Source organism: Salarias fasciatus, chromosome 9, assembly GCF_902148845.1.
Source record: "Salarias fasciatus chromosome 9, fSalaFa1.1, whole genome shotgun sequence".
Lineage (NCBI taxonomy): Eukaryota > Metazoa > Chordata > Actinopteri > Blenniiformes > Blenniidae > Salarias > Salarias fasciatus.
In genome coordinates, this window is record NC_043753.1 from 1,295,857 (window position 1) to 1,311,095 (window position 15,239).

The 15,239-nt window shown below is 56.6% G+C and overlaps 2 protein-coding genes across 2 annotated transcripts in view; both read left to right on the plus strand.

Annotated features, from left to right (window-relative positions):
* The first annotated feature begins 440 nt into the window (after positions 1-440).
* On the plus strand, positions 441-10,747 carry cip2a (cellular inhibitor of PP2A). Its single transcript, XM_030099228.1, has 21 exons — positions 441-542; positions 1,033-1,180; positions 1,252-1,358; positions 1,516-1,610; positions 1,684-1,780; positions 1,872-1,994; positions 2,478-2,623; positions 2,718-2,793; positions 2,862-3,095; positions 4,378-4,540; positions 6,187-6,319; positions 6,578-6,674; positions 6,752-6,870; positions 6,990-7,146; positions 9,084-9,146; positions 9,220-9,330; positions 9,404-9,600; positions 9,693-9,806; positions 9,885-9,967; positions 10,059-10,198; positions 10,363-10,747. Exons 1-21 carry the CDS (start codon positions 441-443, stop codon positions 10,498-10,500), a joined length of 2,643 nt encoding a protein of 880 aa, XP_029955088.1. The 3' UTR covers positions 10,501-10,747.
* Positions 10,748-11,541: 794 nt separating this feature from the next.
* Positions 11,542-15,239, plus strand: part of apoob (apolipoprotein O, b) — a 4,196-nt gene continuing 498 nt past the window's right edge. Inside the window, exons 1-9 of the mRNA XM_030099223.1 lie at positions 11,542-11,589; positions 12,274-12,354; positions 12,428-12,550; positions 12,630-12,662; positions 12,856-12,910; positions 14,390-14,485; positions 14,567-14,658; positions 14,878-14,967; positions 15,041-15,239. The exon at positions 15,041-15,239 is cut by the window's right edge and continues 498 nt beyond it. Coding sequence (XP_029955083.1) covers positions 11,572-11,589; positions 12,274-12,354; positions 12,428-12,550; positions 12,630-12,662; positions 12,856-12,910; positions 14,390-14,485; positions 14,567-14,658; positions 14,878-14,967; positions 15,041-15,082 — 630 coding nt within the window. The 5' untranslated portion in view covers positions 11,542-11,571 and the 3' untranslated portion in view covers positions 15,083-15,239. The remainder of the gene's footprint in view (positions 11,590-12,273; positions 12,355-12,427; positions 12,551-12,629; positions 12,663-12,855; positions 12,911-14,389; positions 14,486-14,566; positions 14,659-14,877; positions 14,968-15,040) is intronic.

Sequence of the window (15,239 nt, forward strand, 5' to 3'; positions counted from 1 at the left end):
TTTCTGCCGCCGTTTGTTTTTCTTTACAAACGAAGAAATAAAGAAACTTCACGGGTCAGTTCTTGACGGAAAAACCTCCAGAGTCCTGCCGCCACTCAGCGAGCTGATGGGGCTTCAGAGCGGACTCCGTTTGGCTAGCTGCTGTTAGCATGTTAGCATCCTGAACGTTAAACTGCGCGTCTGTCTCTGTCTGTATGTGTCTGTGTGGCTCTTCCTGTCATTGTGAAGCAGAATTCACCAAGCGTTGGATTGTTCTCCCATAGGGAACGTGAACTGGTTTAGAACGTCGTGAGCAGGTTAGTTTTACCCTGCTGATGATGTGTTGTTGCAGTAGTAATCCTGCTCTGTCTCTCTCTGTCTGTCTCTGGCTGTCTCTGTCTGTATGTCTTTGTCTCTGTCTCTGCAGCTCAGTTTGACTCCTCTGCTCTGTCTCCGTCAGGATGGACATGACGACGTGTCTCAAGTCTCTCCTGCTGGCGGTCCATCAGCACAGGGACGGAGGGACGGCACAGACCGAGGCACAGCTCCTCAGACGGGTGGAGGTGGGCCTCATCCCTGGTTACCATGGAAACAGAGTCTGATGCTGACTGGCGCTGGCTCACCGGTTGCCTTGGAAACGGTTACAGTGTAGTTGTCCTCGCTGAAGCCGGACGACCACAGACGGCTGAGACTGGACTGTGCTGTGGCGTAGATCAGAACTCTCCGTGTTTGTTGTCGTGGGAACGTTCCCAGCTGATACCAGGGTTCTCCAGCAGGGGGCGCTCCCCCGTCCTACCTGCTCAGGGACGGAGTGTGGAGAGGATCTGGTCTCACTGTGGGGTGGGGTGGGGTTTGGGGGGGGCAGAGGTAGACCGGGGTTCTCTGAGGATTCAGGCTCTCCAGGCCGGTGGAACGTTGAGGGTTCCTCCCGGGGACATTCTGGGGTCTTGACACATCTGGACACATGTCCCCCCGACGACCAGCAGCAGCTCCTTCCTACTCTGCTCCTTCAGGAACACTTGGCAATGTCTCCGTGTCCTCCTGTGTCTCCAGGAGACCTCGGCCCTGGTCTGTGGTCCTCTGCTGTCCTCGGCCCCCCTGCTGGCTGCGGAGTGTGTGAGTGGACTGGTGGACATAGCGGGGAACCCAAACAGCAGCTCCGTTCTCACCGGGTCCATCGTGTCCCTGCTGTCCCTGCTGGGTATGTCCTGGTTCTCACGTCCTGTCCCTGTCCCACGCTGGACGTGGTGCTAACGGTTCTGGTTCCCGCAGCCGGGGACGACTCCGGCAGAGAGGTTCTCCACAGCAGCTTCAACCTGAGCGGGACGCTGTCCTCCATCGTCCAGCGCAGCGACCCTCAGGAACCACTGGTTCTGCAGGTCAGTCCAACCCACCGTCCACAGGGAGGACGGTCTTCAGACGCTCTGTCAGCTGGATCAGCTGAGACTGAGGGCCCAGAGAGACCCTGAGCAGCTGGACTGTGTCCTGGACCCTGAGCTGGGACGTGTCCTCAGTCTTCCTGGTTCTGTGTCTCAGTGTCTGCAGCTGCTGCAGAGACTCACCTACAACAGCGGCGTCCTCCAGTGGTCCAACTCCGTCCAGCAGCTGCTGTCCTTCCTCCTCACCCACATGTAAGTGTCCCCCGTCCACAACGGTCCGGGACGGAGCAGTGAGCGCTGACCCCCGTCCCCCCGTCCCCCACAGACAGTCGCAGCAGGACGTCCTCATCGTGCCGTGTCTCGGTCTCATGGCCAACCTGTGCCGGGAGAACCGCTCGGTGCAGAACCACATCCGGTCTCTGGTGAGTCTGGAGTCTGGACCGTCTCAGTCCTCTGGAGTCCAGTTCCATCAGACTGACAGCTGCAGGTCTGTCTCTGTCTCTGTCTCTGCAGGACAATGTCAAGTCCTTCTACCGGACCCTGCTGAACCTCCTGGACCACCCCAGTCTCACCGTGGTGGTCTTCTCTCTGTCCATCCTGGCCGGTCTCACCCTGAGGGACAAGGTGGGGGACAAGGTGAGGCGGGGACTCAGTTCCTCTTCACATTCTCCTCTGGTTCTCCTCTGGTTCTCTTCTGGTTCTCCTCTGGTTCTCTTCTGGTTCTCCTCTGGTTCTCCTCTGGTTCTCTTCTGGGTTCTCCTCTGGTTCTCCTCTGGTTCTCTTCTGGGTTCTCCTCTGGTTCTCCTCTGGTTCTCTTCTGGGTTCTCCTCTGGTTCTCCTCTGGTTCTCTTCTGGGTTCTCCTCTGGTTCTCCTCTGGTTCTCCTCTGAGTTCTCCTCTGGTTCTCCTCTGGGTTCTCCTCTGGGTTCTCCTCTGGTTCTCCTCTGGGTTCTCCTCTGGTTCTCTTCTGGGTTCTCCTCTGGGTTCTCCTCTGGTTCTCCTCTGGGTTCTCCTCTGGTTCTCTTCTGGGTTCTCCTCTGGTTCTCTTCTGGGTTCTCCTCTGGGTTCTCCTCTGGTTCTCCTCTGGGTTCTCCTCTGGTTCTCCTCTGGTTCTCCTCAGCTCTTCGGAGCGGAGAACATCCAGCAGACGTTCCAGCTCGTCTTCAACATCATGGTGAACGGAGACGGAACCCTGACCAGGAAGTACTCGGTGGACCTGCTGGTGGATCTGCTGAAGAACCCCAAGATAGCAGAGTGTCTGAGCAGGTCCGGTTCTCCCAGGGTTCTCCTCCTCCTCCTCCTCCTCCTCCTCCTCCTCCTCCTCCTCCTCCTCCTCACTCTTCCTCCTCTCCTCCTGCAGGTACCAGCACTTTCCGGTCTGTGTGACCCAGGTTCTAGGACTTTTGAAATCAAAGGACCCACAATCTGCAACCAAGGTACACACAAACTCACACACACACACACACACACACACACACACAGATTAACACACTGGTTCCTGCAGGTCCTGGAGCTCCTCCTGTCCATGTGCAGAGTGTCCAGTCTGCGTCCTCTGCTCTGCCGGGTGGTCTTCAGACCCGCCGAGCCCAAACTGGGGCCCGTGGGCCGCAGACCGGGACCGGAGGGGCCGGACCAGTCCAGCTGTGGCCTGGTTCTGGTGCAGTGGCTCAGCTCGCCTGTGGAGGGCGCCGAGTCCTGCTCCCTGCAAGTCCTGCAGCTGCTGAAGGAGCTGCTGGAGGTACGGATCAGAGAGACCCCCGCATGTAGACCACCACACATAGACCACCACACGTAGACCACCACACATAGACCACCGCATGTAGACCACCCCGGGACCACGTAGACCACCCCAGGCAGGGTTTCCCCCAGAAAAATTGCTAAGCCCGGTGGTTGGACTGCCAGAGAAGCCCACCGTGTTTATGTAAAAAAAAAAAAAAAAGTTAAGTTGACAGAAATTTGGAAATTTGGACTATTTTGTGTTATTGTAAGCATTTATTAACAATACTTAAATGCAGAGTCTTCCAAAAAGGCATAATCATAAATAAAGTTTTAACAAACACAAAAAATACAATTAAAATAAATATCAATTGTTTTCAATTAAGTTAAATCCTAATGAATTTTAAAACAAGCCATTGCTGTTCACATTTAAAGGTAAAATAAATTACCAAAAATAAAAAAGTGCAAACATGATCAAGGTGTAAAAACAGGGCACTCAGGGGCTGAAGAGGTCTCTGCTGGACTGTCTGACCTCGTCTACTTCTGAATGAAAAACTAAAGAAAAATTATTAGATTGCTTACAGTTAATAATATTCTTACGTTCTTTTGTTGTTTATATGGAGTTCACAGCAGTGCAGAAGTCCAGCAGTACCTCCTTCAGTCCAGCAGAGGGCGCAGTGTTACTGTTAGATGTGTAGTGCAGTGTGAAGCAGTAGAAGAAAAATGTGTCTGAATGGAATCCTCCAGACTGATGAAGCATGTTGTTCGTTCTGCTTCATTAAACAGAAGCACCGCAGTTCCACCGTCTGGACAGTGAATCATTCTGAGGACAGAACACGAACCATTCTGGATTAAATCCGCTAGTTTGATGTTTACCATCGCGACTCACAGAAGGCTGCTGTGGCGACGTGCTAGCATCCATGCTAACTCGCACCGGCTCTGCCTCATCAACTTGCTGCGGCTCTCTGATGAAAACACGCCTGACCTCTGACCCCCGCTGTGTTCACGTATCGACCATCAGGTGTCGCCATTGCAACCGTATCACCAGATGCCATTAAAAGCTCTGGAGACCGTCTTTGGTATCGTTGTTTTGGCTCATAAAAAAAAACATATTTACAGTTAAAAAAAAAAAAACAAAAACACCGACGCTTAGCCTGGCGGGGGGGGGGGGGGGGGGGAGTAGGGGGGGGGGGGGGGGGGGGGGGAGTAAAGCCTGGCCTATAAAGCACTGAGGGAAACCCTGCCAGGTCTGATCCAGATGTGAGAACAGAGGCGTTCTCAGATGTTCTGTCTGTGTCCTCCAGGAGGCGCTGGGCGGAGACCTGGTCTCTGATTGGACGCTGAGCTTTGTGGACCTACTACTTCCTGTCCTGCTGGACCTGCTGAGGAGCCTCGAGTCCTCCAGCGGAGACTCTGACCTGAGAAGAGTCTCCAGCTGGACCACAAGCATCAGCAGCCTGCTGCTCCATATCCTTCACCCCAGACCCACAGACCAGCAGACCCCCGAGAGACCAGCAGACCCCCCGAGAGACCAGCAGACCCCCCCCGAGAGACCAGCAGACCCCCCGAGAGACCAGCAGACCCCCCGAGAGACCAGCAGACCCCCCCCGAGAGACCAGCAGACCCCCCGAGAGACCAGCAGACCCCCCGAGAGACCAGCAGACCCCCCGAAAGACCAGAGACCCCCCGAAAGACCAGCAGACCCCCCGAGAGACCAGCAGACCCCCCGAGAGACCAGCAGACCCCCCAAGAGACCAGCAGATCCCCCGAGAGACCAGCAGACCCCCCGAAAGACCAGCAGACCCTCCGAGAGACCAGCAGACCCCCCCGAGAGACCAGCAGACCCCCCGAAAGACCAGCAGACCCCCCTGAGACCAGCAGACCCCCCTGAGACCAGCAGACCCCCCAAGAGATCAGCAGACCCCCCTGAGACCAGCAGACCCCCCTGAGACAGGGATGGGCAACTGGCGGGCCACATACGGCCCGCACCCTCCCTCCGTACGGCCCCCCCAATTAATTTTTGAAAATGAAAAAATATGTTTTGCTGCACACATTGAGTTGCAATGACATAGTTTGGCCACCAGATGGCACGCCCTCCGCCTCCAGCCTCCACCAGCTGACGTCACACACCCGCCATGTTGGAGTGAAAACAAACATGGGGCATTGCGCTGCTCACACGGAGCATCCAAGCCGCTGCTGCTCTGCGGTGCGCTGCTGGGCGCCCGGACTGAAAAGGTCTGGCGGAAACCCTGACTTGATCTGACAACACAACATCCCTGCTCTCCTTATCAGTCCACATTTTCAATGTTAAAGAACACAGAACGTGCACAGTACTCTCTATGAATGAAACCGCGTAACACTGGTTGTTTTCACTCCAATATGGCGGCTGGTTGCCAACCCCCGGGTCACGTGACTGCAAACACTCTATTCTCGCCAGCCCGACATGATGCCGACATGACCCCCCACCCCCCTCCCCCCTCCCCTCCACAACTTCACGGGAGCAAGGCCACCAGGGGCTTCAAGACACATGTGGCCCTCTACATCATTTAAGTTGCCCATCCCTGCCCCGAGAGACCAGCAGACCCCCCGAGAGACCAGCAGACCCCTGAGAGACCAGCAGGCCCCTGAGAGACCAGCAGACCCCCCGAGAGACCAGCAGGCCCCTGAGAGACCAGCAGACCCTGAGAGACCAGCAGACCCCCCGAGAGACCAGCAGGCCCCTGAGAGACCAGCAGGCCCCTGAGAGACCAGCAGACCCCTGAGAGACCAGCAGGCCCCTGAGAGACCAGCAGGCCCCTGAGAGACCAGCAGACCCCTGAGAGACCAGCAGGCCCCTGAGAGACCAGCAGGCCCCTTAGAGACCAGCAGGCCCCTTAGAGACCAGCAGGCCCCTGAGAGACCAGCAGACCCCTGAGAGACCAGCAGGCCCCTGAGAGACCAGCAGGCCCCTTAGAGACCAGCAGGCCCCTGAGAGACCAGCAGACCCCTGAGAGACCAGCAGGCCCCTGAGAGACCAGCAGGCCCCTGAGAGACCAGCAGACCCCTGAGAGACCAGCAGGCCCCTGAGAGCCGTCCCTCCAGACCAGCTGATCTTTGACCCTTGACCCCGTCACTGCTGTGCGTCCAAGACTCCACCCGCTCCCTGCTGTCCCGCCAGCTGAGCGCTCCGCTCTGCCTGTCCCAGGTCCAGGCCCTCCTCTCCTGTTACCATAGCAACAGTCCCCGCGGTTCCCACGGCGACCTCAGGTGAGTGACGGGTGGAAACAGGAAGCAGAAGGTCAAAGGTCAGAGGGTGGAGGAACAGAACCTGATCCTGGTCTGTCATCTGGATTTTCAGATCCAGATAGCTTTCTATAGTGTAGATTGACATGCACACAAAAGGGGCGGAGCTCTGAGTGTCTGACCAATCAGAAGCCTGCAGACCTGCTTCCGTCCTAGAGCAACTTTCTGTGTGTGTGTGTGTGTGTGTGTGTGTGTGTGTGTGTGTGTGTGTGTGTGTGTCAGTGTGTGTTCTGAGGCAGTGTTGCAGATGGTGGAGTTGATGAGCAAACTGAGGCAGCAGGTCGAAGACATGGAGACCAGTTTCTACAGGACGCTGCAGGTAACCTGTCCTCCTCCTCCTCCTCTCATCTTCCTCCTCCTCACCTCCTCACCTCCTCCTCCTCCTCCTCTCCTCAGGACCAGCAGATGGCGCCTCCTCTGTCTCTGGCTCTCTCGTCTCACCGCAGAGAGACGGTCCACCGAGCTCTCGGTCTGCTGTCTGAAGCTGCTTCACTGCCAGACTTCCCCTCTCAGCTGTGAGTCTCTCTCTCTCTCTCTCACACTCTCACACACACACACACACACACACACACACACACACACACACACACACACACACACACACCACGTGACCTGGCTCCTCCTGTGTTTACAGCTTAGCAGAAATTATTGCTGCCAACAACTTGTTCCACCAGAAGGAGGCGGAGCTCCCAGTCAAGCAGCAGGAAGCCCCGCCCCCCAGCACCGTGGACCAGTCCAGTTCTGACAGGGGTGTTTCCTGTCTGGTGGAGAAGGTCCAGAACGGCCTGGAGGTACACTTCATAGAGCATCTTCCTCCTCTGGCCTCCAGATGAGGAGGTGATGGTGTTCCAGTCAGGCTGTGTGGTGGTGAGGATGTCTGGGATGATGGTGGTAAATGCTGAGCTGCGGTCCAGGAAGAGCGTCCTCACGTAGCTGTTCTCGTTCTCCAGGTGGCTCAGCGCTGTGTGGAGTGTGATGGCGATGGCGCCCCCTGTAGACCTGATTGGCCTGTAGGCAAACTGGTGAGGGTCGAACGAGCGAGGGAGGGAGGGAGGGAGGGAGGGAGGGAGGGAGGCGGTCTCTGATGTGCTGGAGACCGATCGCTGGAAGCTTCATGACTACAGACGTCAGAGCGATGGTCTGTAATCGTTTTGGTTGGCTATGGCCGGTTTTTTGGGGATGGGGACGATGGTGGACGCCTTCAGACATGTGGGGACAGGAGCATGTGCCAGGAGAGGTTGAAAGGTCTGGTGAGGACCCCTGTGATCTGGTCTGCACATGCTTTAATTACTGCCTCTGGGATCCATCAGGACCAGCAGCTTTCCCAGGGTTCACCACTCTCAGGGTTTCTCTCACCTCATGTACAGTGGTCTTTGTGCTGGTCTGTACGGTGGTCTGTACGGTGGTCTGTACGGTGGTCTGTGTGCTGGTCTGTGTGCTGGTCTGTACGGTGGTCTCCTGAGCTGAGCTAGCAGGCCATTCCCGGCGTCCGCGTTTCTGCTTCCTCTCCCTGCGCCGTCTCCGACGCCTGCTGGTCCCGACAACAATCCCCGGGGTGCCGGTGGTCTCGCTGTCTCCAGTGGGATGTTGCGTGTCCGTGAGAAGGCGCTTGTAATATCCGTTTTAGCGCGAAGACCGATGTCTATCCGGTCTTGGCGGCTGTTTAAGTGATTGCTGTGACACGGCTGTGTCCCGAAAAGGGTTAAAAAAACACGATATGAAAAGGTACAAAAGTAGCTTGGAGCCTCGCGCTGCTGCGACTGTGCGCACCGCCATCTTGGACAGCTGCAGGTAGCTGGACCAGGACCAGGACCTGGTTGTTCATTTTGTCCTCTCGTCAGGACGGAGGACGTCCTCCACGCTGTCAGGCCCACAGCTCCTCGTCCCTGCTGGACTTGGACCGGTGTCCCTGTGCCTCTGGTCCGACGCAGCTGCTGCCCCTGGACGGGAGGCGTCCCTCTGCGTCCCTGTCCGTCCAGTCAGGACAGGTGGAGTCTGGACTGAACAACTACAGACCCATTTCCAAACTCTCTGTTTTAGTCAAGGTTCTTGACAGGCGAGTGAACAATCAGATGAAGGACTGTTTGTTTGAATGATGCATCATCCTCTCACCAGTCTGGGTTTAGGAAGCAGCACAGTACAGTCATGCTACAGTCACAGTGCTGAACGATATAGTCGGTGCTCTGGACGCCAGGAAATGCTGCGCTGCCCTGTTTATTGATTTATCAAAGGTTTTGGACACAGCTGACCACGGCGTCTCCTGCCAGAGACGTCTGAATACCGGCCCGTGGATCTCACAGCTGGATGGTTCTCACGCTGTCTCTCCAGTCGTAGGCAGTGTCTGCAGTTCGGAGATCTCTCTGAACATCTGCCATCTGCATCCAACACAATTCAGAAGCAGCGGCTCAGCCTCAGGCTGCTGCTGAAAGAGACAAAGCTGCAGCAATGTTGTTTTGGTGAATTTAAAATGGATCAGGAAGTCTGAAGAGCCTGTCACAGGGGACTGCTCATGATGATGTTTTAATAGCATGACTGGTGGTTTCTACTGCTTCATGTTAGTGTTTTATATATTTTAATGTTTAATGTTTTGTATGTCTGTCTAATATTCATATATTTGCTGCTGCACAGGTCTCTGTTGTAAACGAGACTCTGGGTCTCAGTGGGACAACCTGTAGAAATAAAGGTTAAAGAAAACTCTCTCACGGCGCCGCTGTCGTTGTCGTTGCAGCTGAAGGACTCTCACGTGTCGGACATCATCGAGGTGTACGAGCAGAAGCTGTCGGCGTTCAGCGTGAGTAGCGGCGGCCGGCGGGGTGGGGCGGGGTTCGGGGTTCGATTCCCGTCCTCACTCCTGTGTGTGTCAGTCCAAGGAGGCTCGTCTCCAGGACCTGCTGGAGGCCAAAGCCGTGGCTCAGTGCCAGGCGGACCGGCTCCTGGCCCAGTACCGGCTGCAGCGGGCGCAGGCGGAGGCCGAGGTGACACACACACACACACACACACACGCACGCACACCCCGCCCGCCCGCCGCTCAGCCCCTCTGTCCCTCAGGCGCGGCAGCTGGCGTCGCTGCTGAAGGCGGCGGAGCGGCGGCGGGAGGAGCTGCAGGCGGAGCTCAGCCAGCAGCTGCAGCTGGTGGAGCGCTCGGCCGCCGACACGGAGCAGCTGCTGCAGCACAACGCCCGGCTGCAGCGCCGCTGCCAGGAGACGCAGGAGCTGCAGGCCGCCTACAACAGCCTGCTGACCAGGTGGGGGCGGGGCGGGGGGGGGGGGGGGGGGGCGGGGGGGGGGCGGGGCCAGGATGGTGGTGAGGCGGAGCTACAGCGCTGTCCTCCTGCAGGCTGAACGACGGCGAGCGGCTGAGGAAGGAGCTGCAGGACAAACACAGCAGCCTGACCAGGAGCTACCAGAACCTGAAGAGGAGCCAGGAGGCCCTGCAGCTGCAGCACGACCGGTGAGCGAGCGCGCACACACACACACTCACTGACCCCTGACCCCTGACCCCTGACCCCTGACCCCGCCGTGCCCCCAGGCTGCAGGAGGAGCTGCAGCAGCAGCAGGAGGAGGTCCGGACGCTGCGCTGCCTCCTGCAGGAGAAGAGCTCCAACATCTCCGGTGAGTCCCACCCCCCAGGGGGGGGGGGGGCGGAGCCTCACGCTGCAGCCAATAGAAAGGCTGCAGGGTCTAAGCCCCGCCCTCTTCACAGGTCTGCAGGCGGAGCTCCGGGCGGAGGAGGAGAAGGTGAAGCAGAAGGAGCAGCAGAGGACGGAGCTGGAGGAGAGCCTGCTGCTCCTCAGGAAGGAGCTGCAGAAGACCGAGCAGGCCCGCAAGGAGGCCAGCATCAAGGTGGGGGGGGGGCCGGGGCCGGGTCCAGGTCCAGGTCTGGATACTGACCAGGTCTGGGTCTCGGGATTTCCTGGGTCTGGATGGAGTGGATTCAGACACACAGACCTGATACACTCATCAGAACCTGTGTTCTCAGCAGAACCTCATCAGAACCTGTGTTCCAGGCCTCGTCTCTGGAGCTGCAGAAGACTCACCTGGAGCAGAAGCTGCAGCAGAAAGACGAGGATCTGAACAAACACTCGGCCATGATCGCCATGATCCACAGTCTGAGCAGCGGGCGGAGCAGCAACCTGGCCCTGTGACGCACCGGCCGGTCCTCCTCCTCCTCCTCCTCCTCCTCCTCCTCCTCCTCCTCCACCTCGTCCCTGGTCCAGACGGTCTGTGGAGTCCACCAGGAGGGTCTGGTTGGTCCACTGACCAGCTGAGTCTCCTGCTTGGTTCTGCATCACATGGAACCTCGAGGGTTCAGGTCCAACTGGTCGACCGTGGACCCCTGGAGAGAACACACACACTCACTCACACACACACACACACACACACACACACAGATCTGTTCCGTTTGTTATAAATTATTTGTTTAATGTTTAAATGTTCCGTGTCTGAATAAACAAACATGATTTTAAAAACTCGTGATCAGCTGATCGACTTTCTTTTTCAATACAACATTCATGAAGAAAGTGGAAGAACGCAGTGAACGCTGTGAGGAGTCTCAGGGGTGAACCGGGGCCGGAACCTGCTCCGTGACTCCAAACCGGTCTAATCCGGTCCAGGATGGACCGCCGGAGTTCGGCACCTGGATCCTGGGTTCCTGCTCATGTGGGGGCTGGAGGGAATGAAACAGCTGATCAGCTGACCAAAGAAGCTTTGAGGAAAAGACGTATTGATCCATCAGAATGTCCTGATCACAGGGAAAATCCACGGTATGGAGGGAAAAAAAAGCGGCAGCTGCAATGGGACAAAGAGGAAGAAACCTTCACAGGATCCAGCAGGAGGTGGGAGGTAGGAGGACAGGAGGAGGCAGCAGAGACCAGGAGACCTGGACACACTGATCTAAAACATCCAGCAGGACTCCGTGATGAATACTGAGAGCCAGAAACAGTAGAGCCTGTTTTAGAGAACTGCAGGAAATATGGGCAAGAAAGAGGGAAAATGAAGGAGAGAAGGACTGGAAGGAGGAGGGAGACGGACACACTGAGGAGGAGGATATTTGACTACCTTCTGAAAAGAAACGGCCTTGATGGGGAAATATAGATGAGCAGGATGACGAGTGTTATGACTGTAACGACCAGCAGATGGCGGCAATGCGATGCCATGCAAGCTGCCTTTAAACACCACAGAAGAAGAAGAAGAAGCAGCAGGAGGAGGAGGAGGAGATGTCATCCTTCAGAGCGGTAAGTATCCTGCTGGTTTCTCTCCGTTTTCCTCCGGAAGCCTCGTGTTTCTCTCCCGGTGAGCGTCGCGCGGCGAAACGCGGTTTTACAGCGTTTATCTGCTGAGAAGCGGCGGCGGAGAGCAACGATGAGGCTGCAGCGTTAGCTCGGTGCTAGCTGCTGTGGCTAACAGCTGCAGACCGACGAGCCCAGCTGGAGACACCTGGCTCCGGAGACACCTGGATCCGGAGACACCTGGCTCCGGAGACACCTGGCTCCGGAGACACCTGGCTCCGGGGACACCTGGCTCCGGGGACACCTGGATCCGGAGACATCTGGCTCCGGAGACACCTGGATCCGGAGACATCTGGCTCTGGGGACACCTGGCTCCGGGGACACCTGGCTCTGGAGACACCTGGATCCGGAGACACCTGGCTCCGGGGACACCTGGCTCTGGAGACATCTGGCTCTGGGGACACCTGGCTCCATCACAGTAGATCATAACATGTGATCAGCATCAGTTGATGTTTCATATCCAACATCAGTATCCTGAATACTGAAAATACTTTATTAGTCTCTCTGAGCCGATGGTCTCTGGCCCGGTGGTCTCTGGCCCGGCGGTCCCTGACCCGGTGGTCTCTGGCCCGGCGGTCTCTGGCCTGGCGGTCTCGGTCCCTGACCCTGTCCTCCCTCGTTTGCCACCAGGTGTCGCTGAGCAGCTCTTTGCTCGCTGCCGCCACGGAGAACAAGAAGAGGAGCGAGGAGGCGGGGCTGAGCATCCAGGAGGTGGGTGGGGCTTATTGGGGTTTATGGGGTGGAGCGGGGCGACTGAAAGGCCGTCTGTGTCTCCGTCCTCCAGCTGCCGTCTCTGTACACCCGGCCTGAACCCGAGCGTCCCTGCCTGGAGCCGGAGGCGGGGCCTCTGGAGCAGAGCGTAGCGTCCCTGAGGAAGTGGGCGGAGCCTTACACCAGCCAGTTTCAGGTGAGGGCTGAAGCAGCTTCCTGTTTGTCTCTGACGTGTCTCTGTCTCCGTCTGTCCTCATGAACCGTCTCTGTTTCAGCTCGCGGCTCAGGCTGCTGGAGACAAACTGGAGGTGAGTGTCCGTCCGCCATGAGACAGCTGGACCTCCACCACGTCCACTGTCCATCCTGGACTGACTCAGTCCTCAGGAGACCTCAACCATGTCCCTCTGGGAGTCCATTAGCATTAGTGTGAGAGCGTTTAGAAGAGTGTATTGGAGAACTGAGACGTGTGTGTCCTTGTCTTCCTGTTCTGTTGGACCACAGCAGGTCTACAGGATGGTCCAGCCCCCCGTCAGCTCCTCAGTCACTGCTGCCTCAGGTGAGAAGACCAAAGAACTGCTGACACGGCGAAGTGCCGACTAACCCCCCAACTAACCAACTAACCGACCAACAACCTAACAGCAAACCAACCAACCAACCAACAACCTACTCATTTAAAGGTATAATGGACGATGTTTTAGCCAATGAATGGCGTGATGCGAGTTTCAACTATTGGTCGTCCAACGTGTCTGTCACGCTGGAGAAATGCTTGCGTCACGCCGTCAAGCGGCTCGTAGGAGCAGCAGAGCAGGTAGGACGGTCTGGCGCATGCACGTTTTTCAAGAAGCGAGTAACGGACATCTGGCTTCAACTTTTTCGAGAAAATCGTCCATTATACCTTTAACCAACCAACCAACCAACAATCTGCTCATTACCCAACCAACCTACTTACCTACCTACCAACTAATCAACAACCTACTCATTTAACCAACCTACCAGCTGCTCCCTGAAGCCTGGTTCACACTGCAGGATTCTTCCAGTCTTCCCTGATTCAGACACAGCAGAAGACAGACAGGACCACGTCTTCCTCTTATCTTCTAGTGGGCGGAGTCACTATGGAGAAGAACACACGAGAAGGTTCTCCATCAGAGAATCGACTGCTCCACCCTCCGTCTTCCAAACCCCAGGAGTTCCTCTCCACTGTTCTCTTTCCCTCAGTTCATTCATTCATGCCGGCATCAAGCCCCGACGCTCTGGGAGGTTTATCAGGAGGGTGTGGTCAGGTTGGCTCTGAGCTGATTGGCTCCTCTCAGCTCCGCCCACAACAGGATTTCTGATGAGAAATGTAAATCATGTTCATTATTTAGGATCTGCCTCCTTCACACCGCAGGAACACCGAACCCCGGCTGCTGTACATCCTCCCGACAGTCAGAGCTTTGCTGGCTTTGACCAGGAGGTCAAAGTTCAGCCTGATTATCCTGTAGTGTGAACCGGCCGGCGTTTAACCAGCCACCCGACCAGCAGGCCTTCAGGGTCTGCTGGTTCCGTGGAACATGTTGTGTGTCTCATGGTATTGTCAGTCTGTGTGTGTGTGTGTGTGTGTGTGTGTGTGTGTGTGTGTGTGTGTGTGTGTGTGTGTGTGTGTGTGTGTGTGTGTGTGTGTGTGTGTGTGTGTGTGTGTGTGTGTGTGTGTGTTCTTGTATATCTATCCTTGTCGGGGCCAAATGTCCCCACAAGGATAGCAAAACGTGGAACGACGTGCCTTGTGGGGACCTTTTTCCGGTCCTAAGTAGGAGAAACAGTGTTTTCTTGACCATGTTGTTGTTACTGAAAAAAGTAAAAGTGCAAAAACATTTCTTTAGGGTTAGGCTTTGTTGTGGTGTGGGTTAGGGTTAGGGTAAGGGTCAGGGTTAGGGGCTAGACATGAATGGGAGTCAATGGACGGTCCCCACAAGGATAGAAATACAAGACTGCGCGTGTGTGTGTGTGCACTGCCCCTCCTCAGGTCTGGTCTGGTCTGGTCTGGTCTGTCCCTCAGATGCCTTCCGGTTCCTGCAGGACCCTCCTCCAGACCTCTACCCCAGCGTAGCGGCGGTGGGCTTCTCCGGCTTCCTGGGACTTTATTTTGCTAAAGGTGGGCGGGGACCCGTCAGAGACCCTGTAGGCTCTCAGGAGCCGCTGGGGTTCGAACCGTCAACCCTGTGTGTGTTTTCAGGCTCCAGGACGAAGCGACTCCTCTTCCCTCTGGGCCTCATGTCCCTGACGGCCTCCGTCTTCTACCCACAGCAGGCTGCAGCCCTGCTGAAGGTCAGCCAGTCCCTGAGCTAGCTCCTGTAGCATCACCGCTAGCTCCTGTAGCATCACCGCTAGCTCCTGTAGCATCAGAGCTAGCTCCTGTAGCATCACCGCTAGCTCCTGCAGTATCAGGTTTATTTCCTGATCAGGTTCTCGATGTTCTAGGAAGGCTCTCCAGTCGTTCTCTGGAGGTTTTCTTCTCACTCAGTGTGTCTGATCCGTTTCCACCAGGTGAGTCGGGACTCGGCCTCCAGCTGGACTCAGCAGGGTCGGGGTGCCGTGGAGCAGCTGTGGAAAGATCCTCCATTTTCAAGGAAGAAGGTGGGTGACACAGTGTTAGCTTCATCCGCTAACGTGCGTTAGCGGCTGCACTGATGTTTCTGTTTGTCTGAAGTCTGAGAAGAAGGAAAAGGCAGACTCTGGACCGAGCAGCTGAAGGAGACCTGGACCCCCACCTGGACCTGGACCAATGACCTGCACTACTCACCTGGATCTGGACCCCCCCACCTGGACCTGGACCAGTCACCTGTTGATCTTCACTCAGCCTGCTCCTCAGCTCAGACGTCTGACCCACATGACTCCACCACAGAATG

Coding starts and splice junctions, on each gene's coding strand:
- cip2a (XM_030099228.1), top strand. CDS start 441: ATGGACATGACGACGTGTCTCAAGTCTCTCCTGCTGGCGGTCCATCAG. Junction 1,181..1,251: donor GTCCCTGCTGTCCCTGCTGG/GTATGTCCTGGT, acceptor TGGTTCCCGCAG/CCGGGGACGACTCCGGCAGA. Junction 6,320..6,577: donor GGTTCCCACGGCGACCTCAG/GTGAGTGACGGG, acceptor TGTGTGTGTCAG/TGTGTGTTCTGAGGCAGTGT.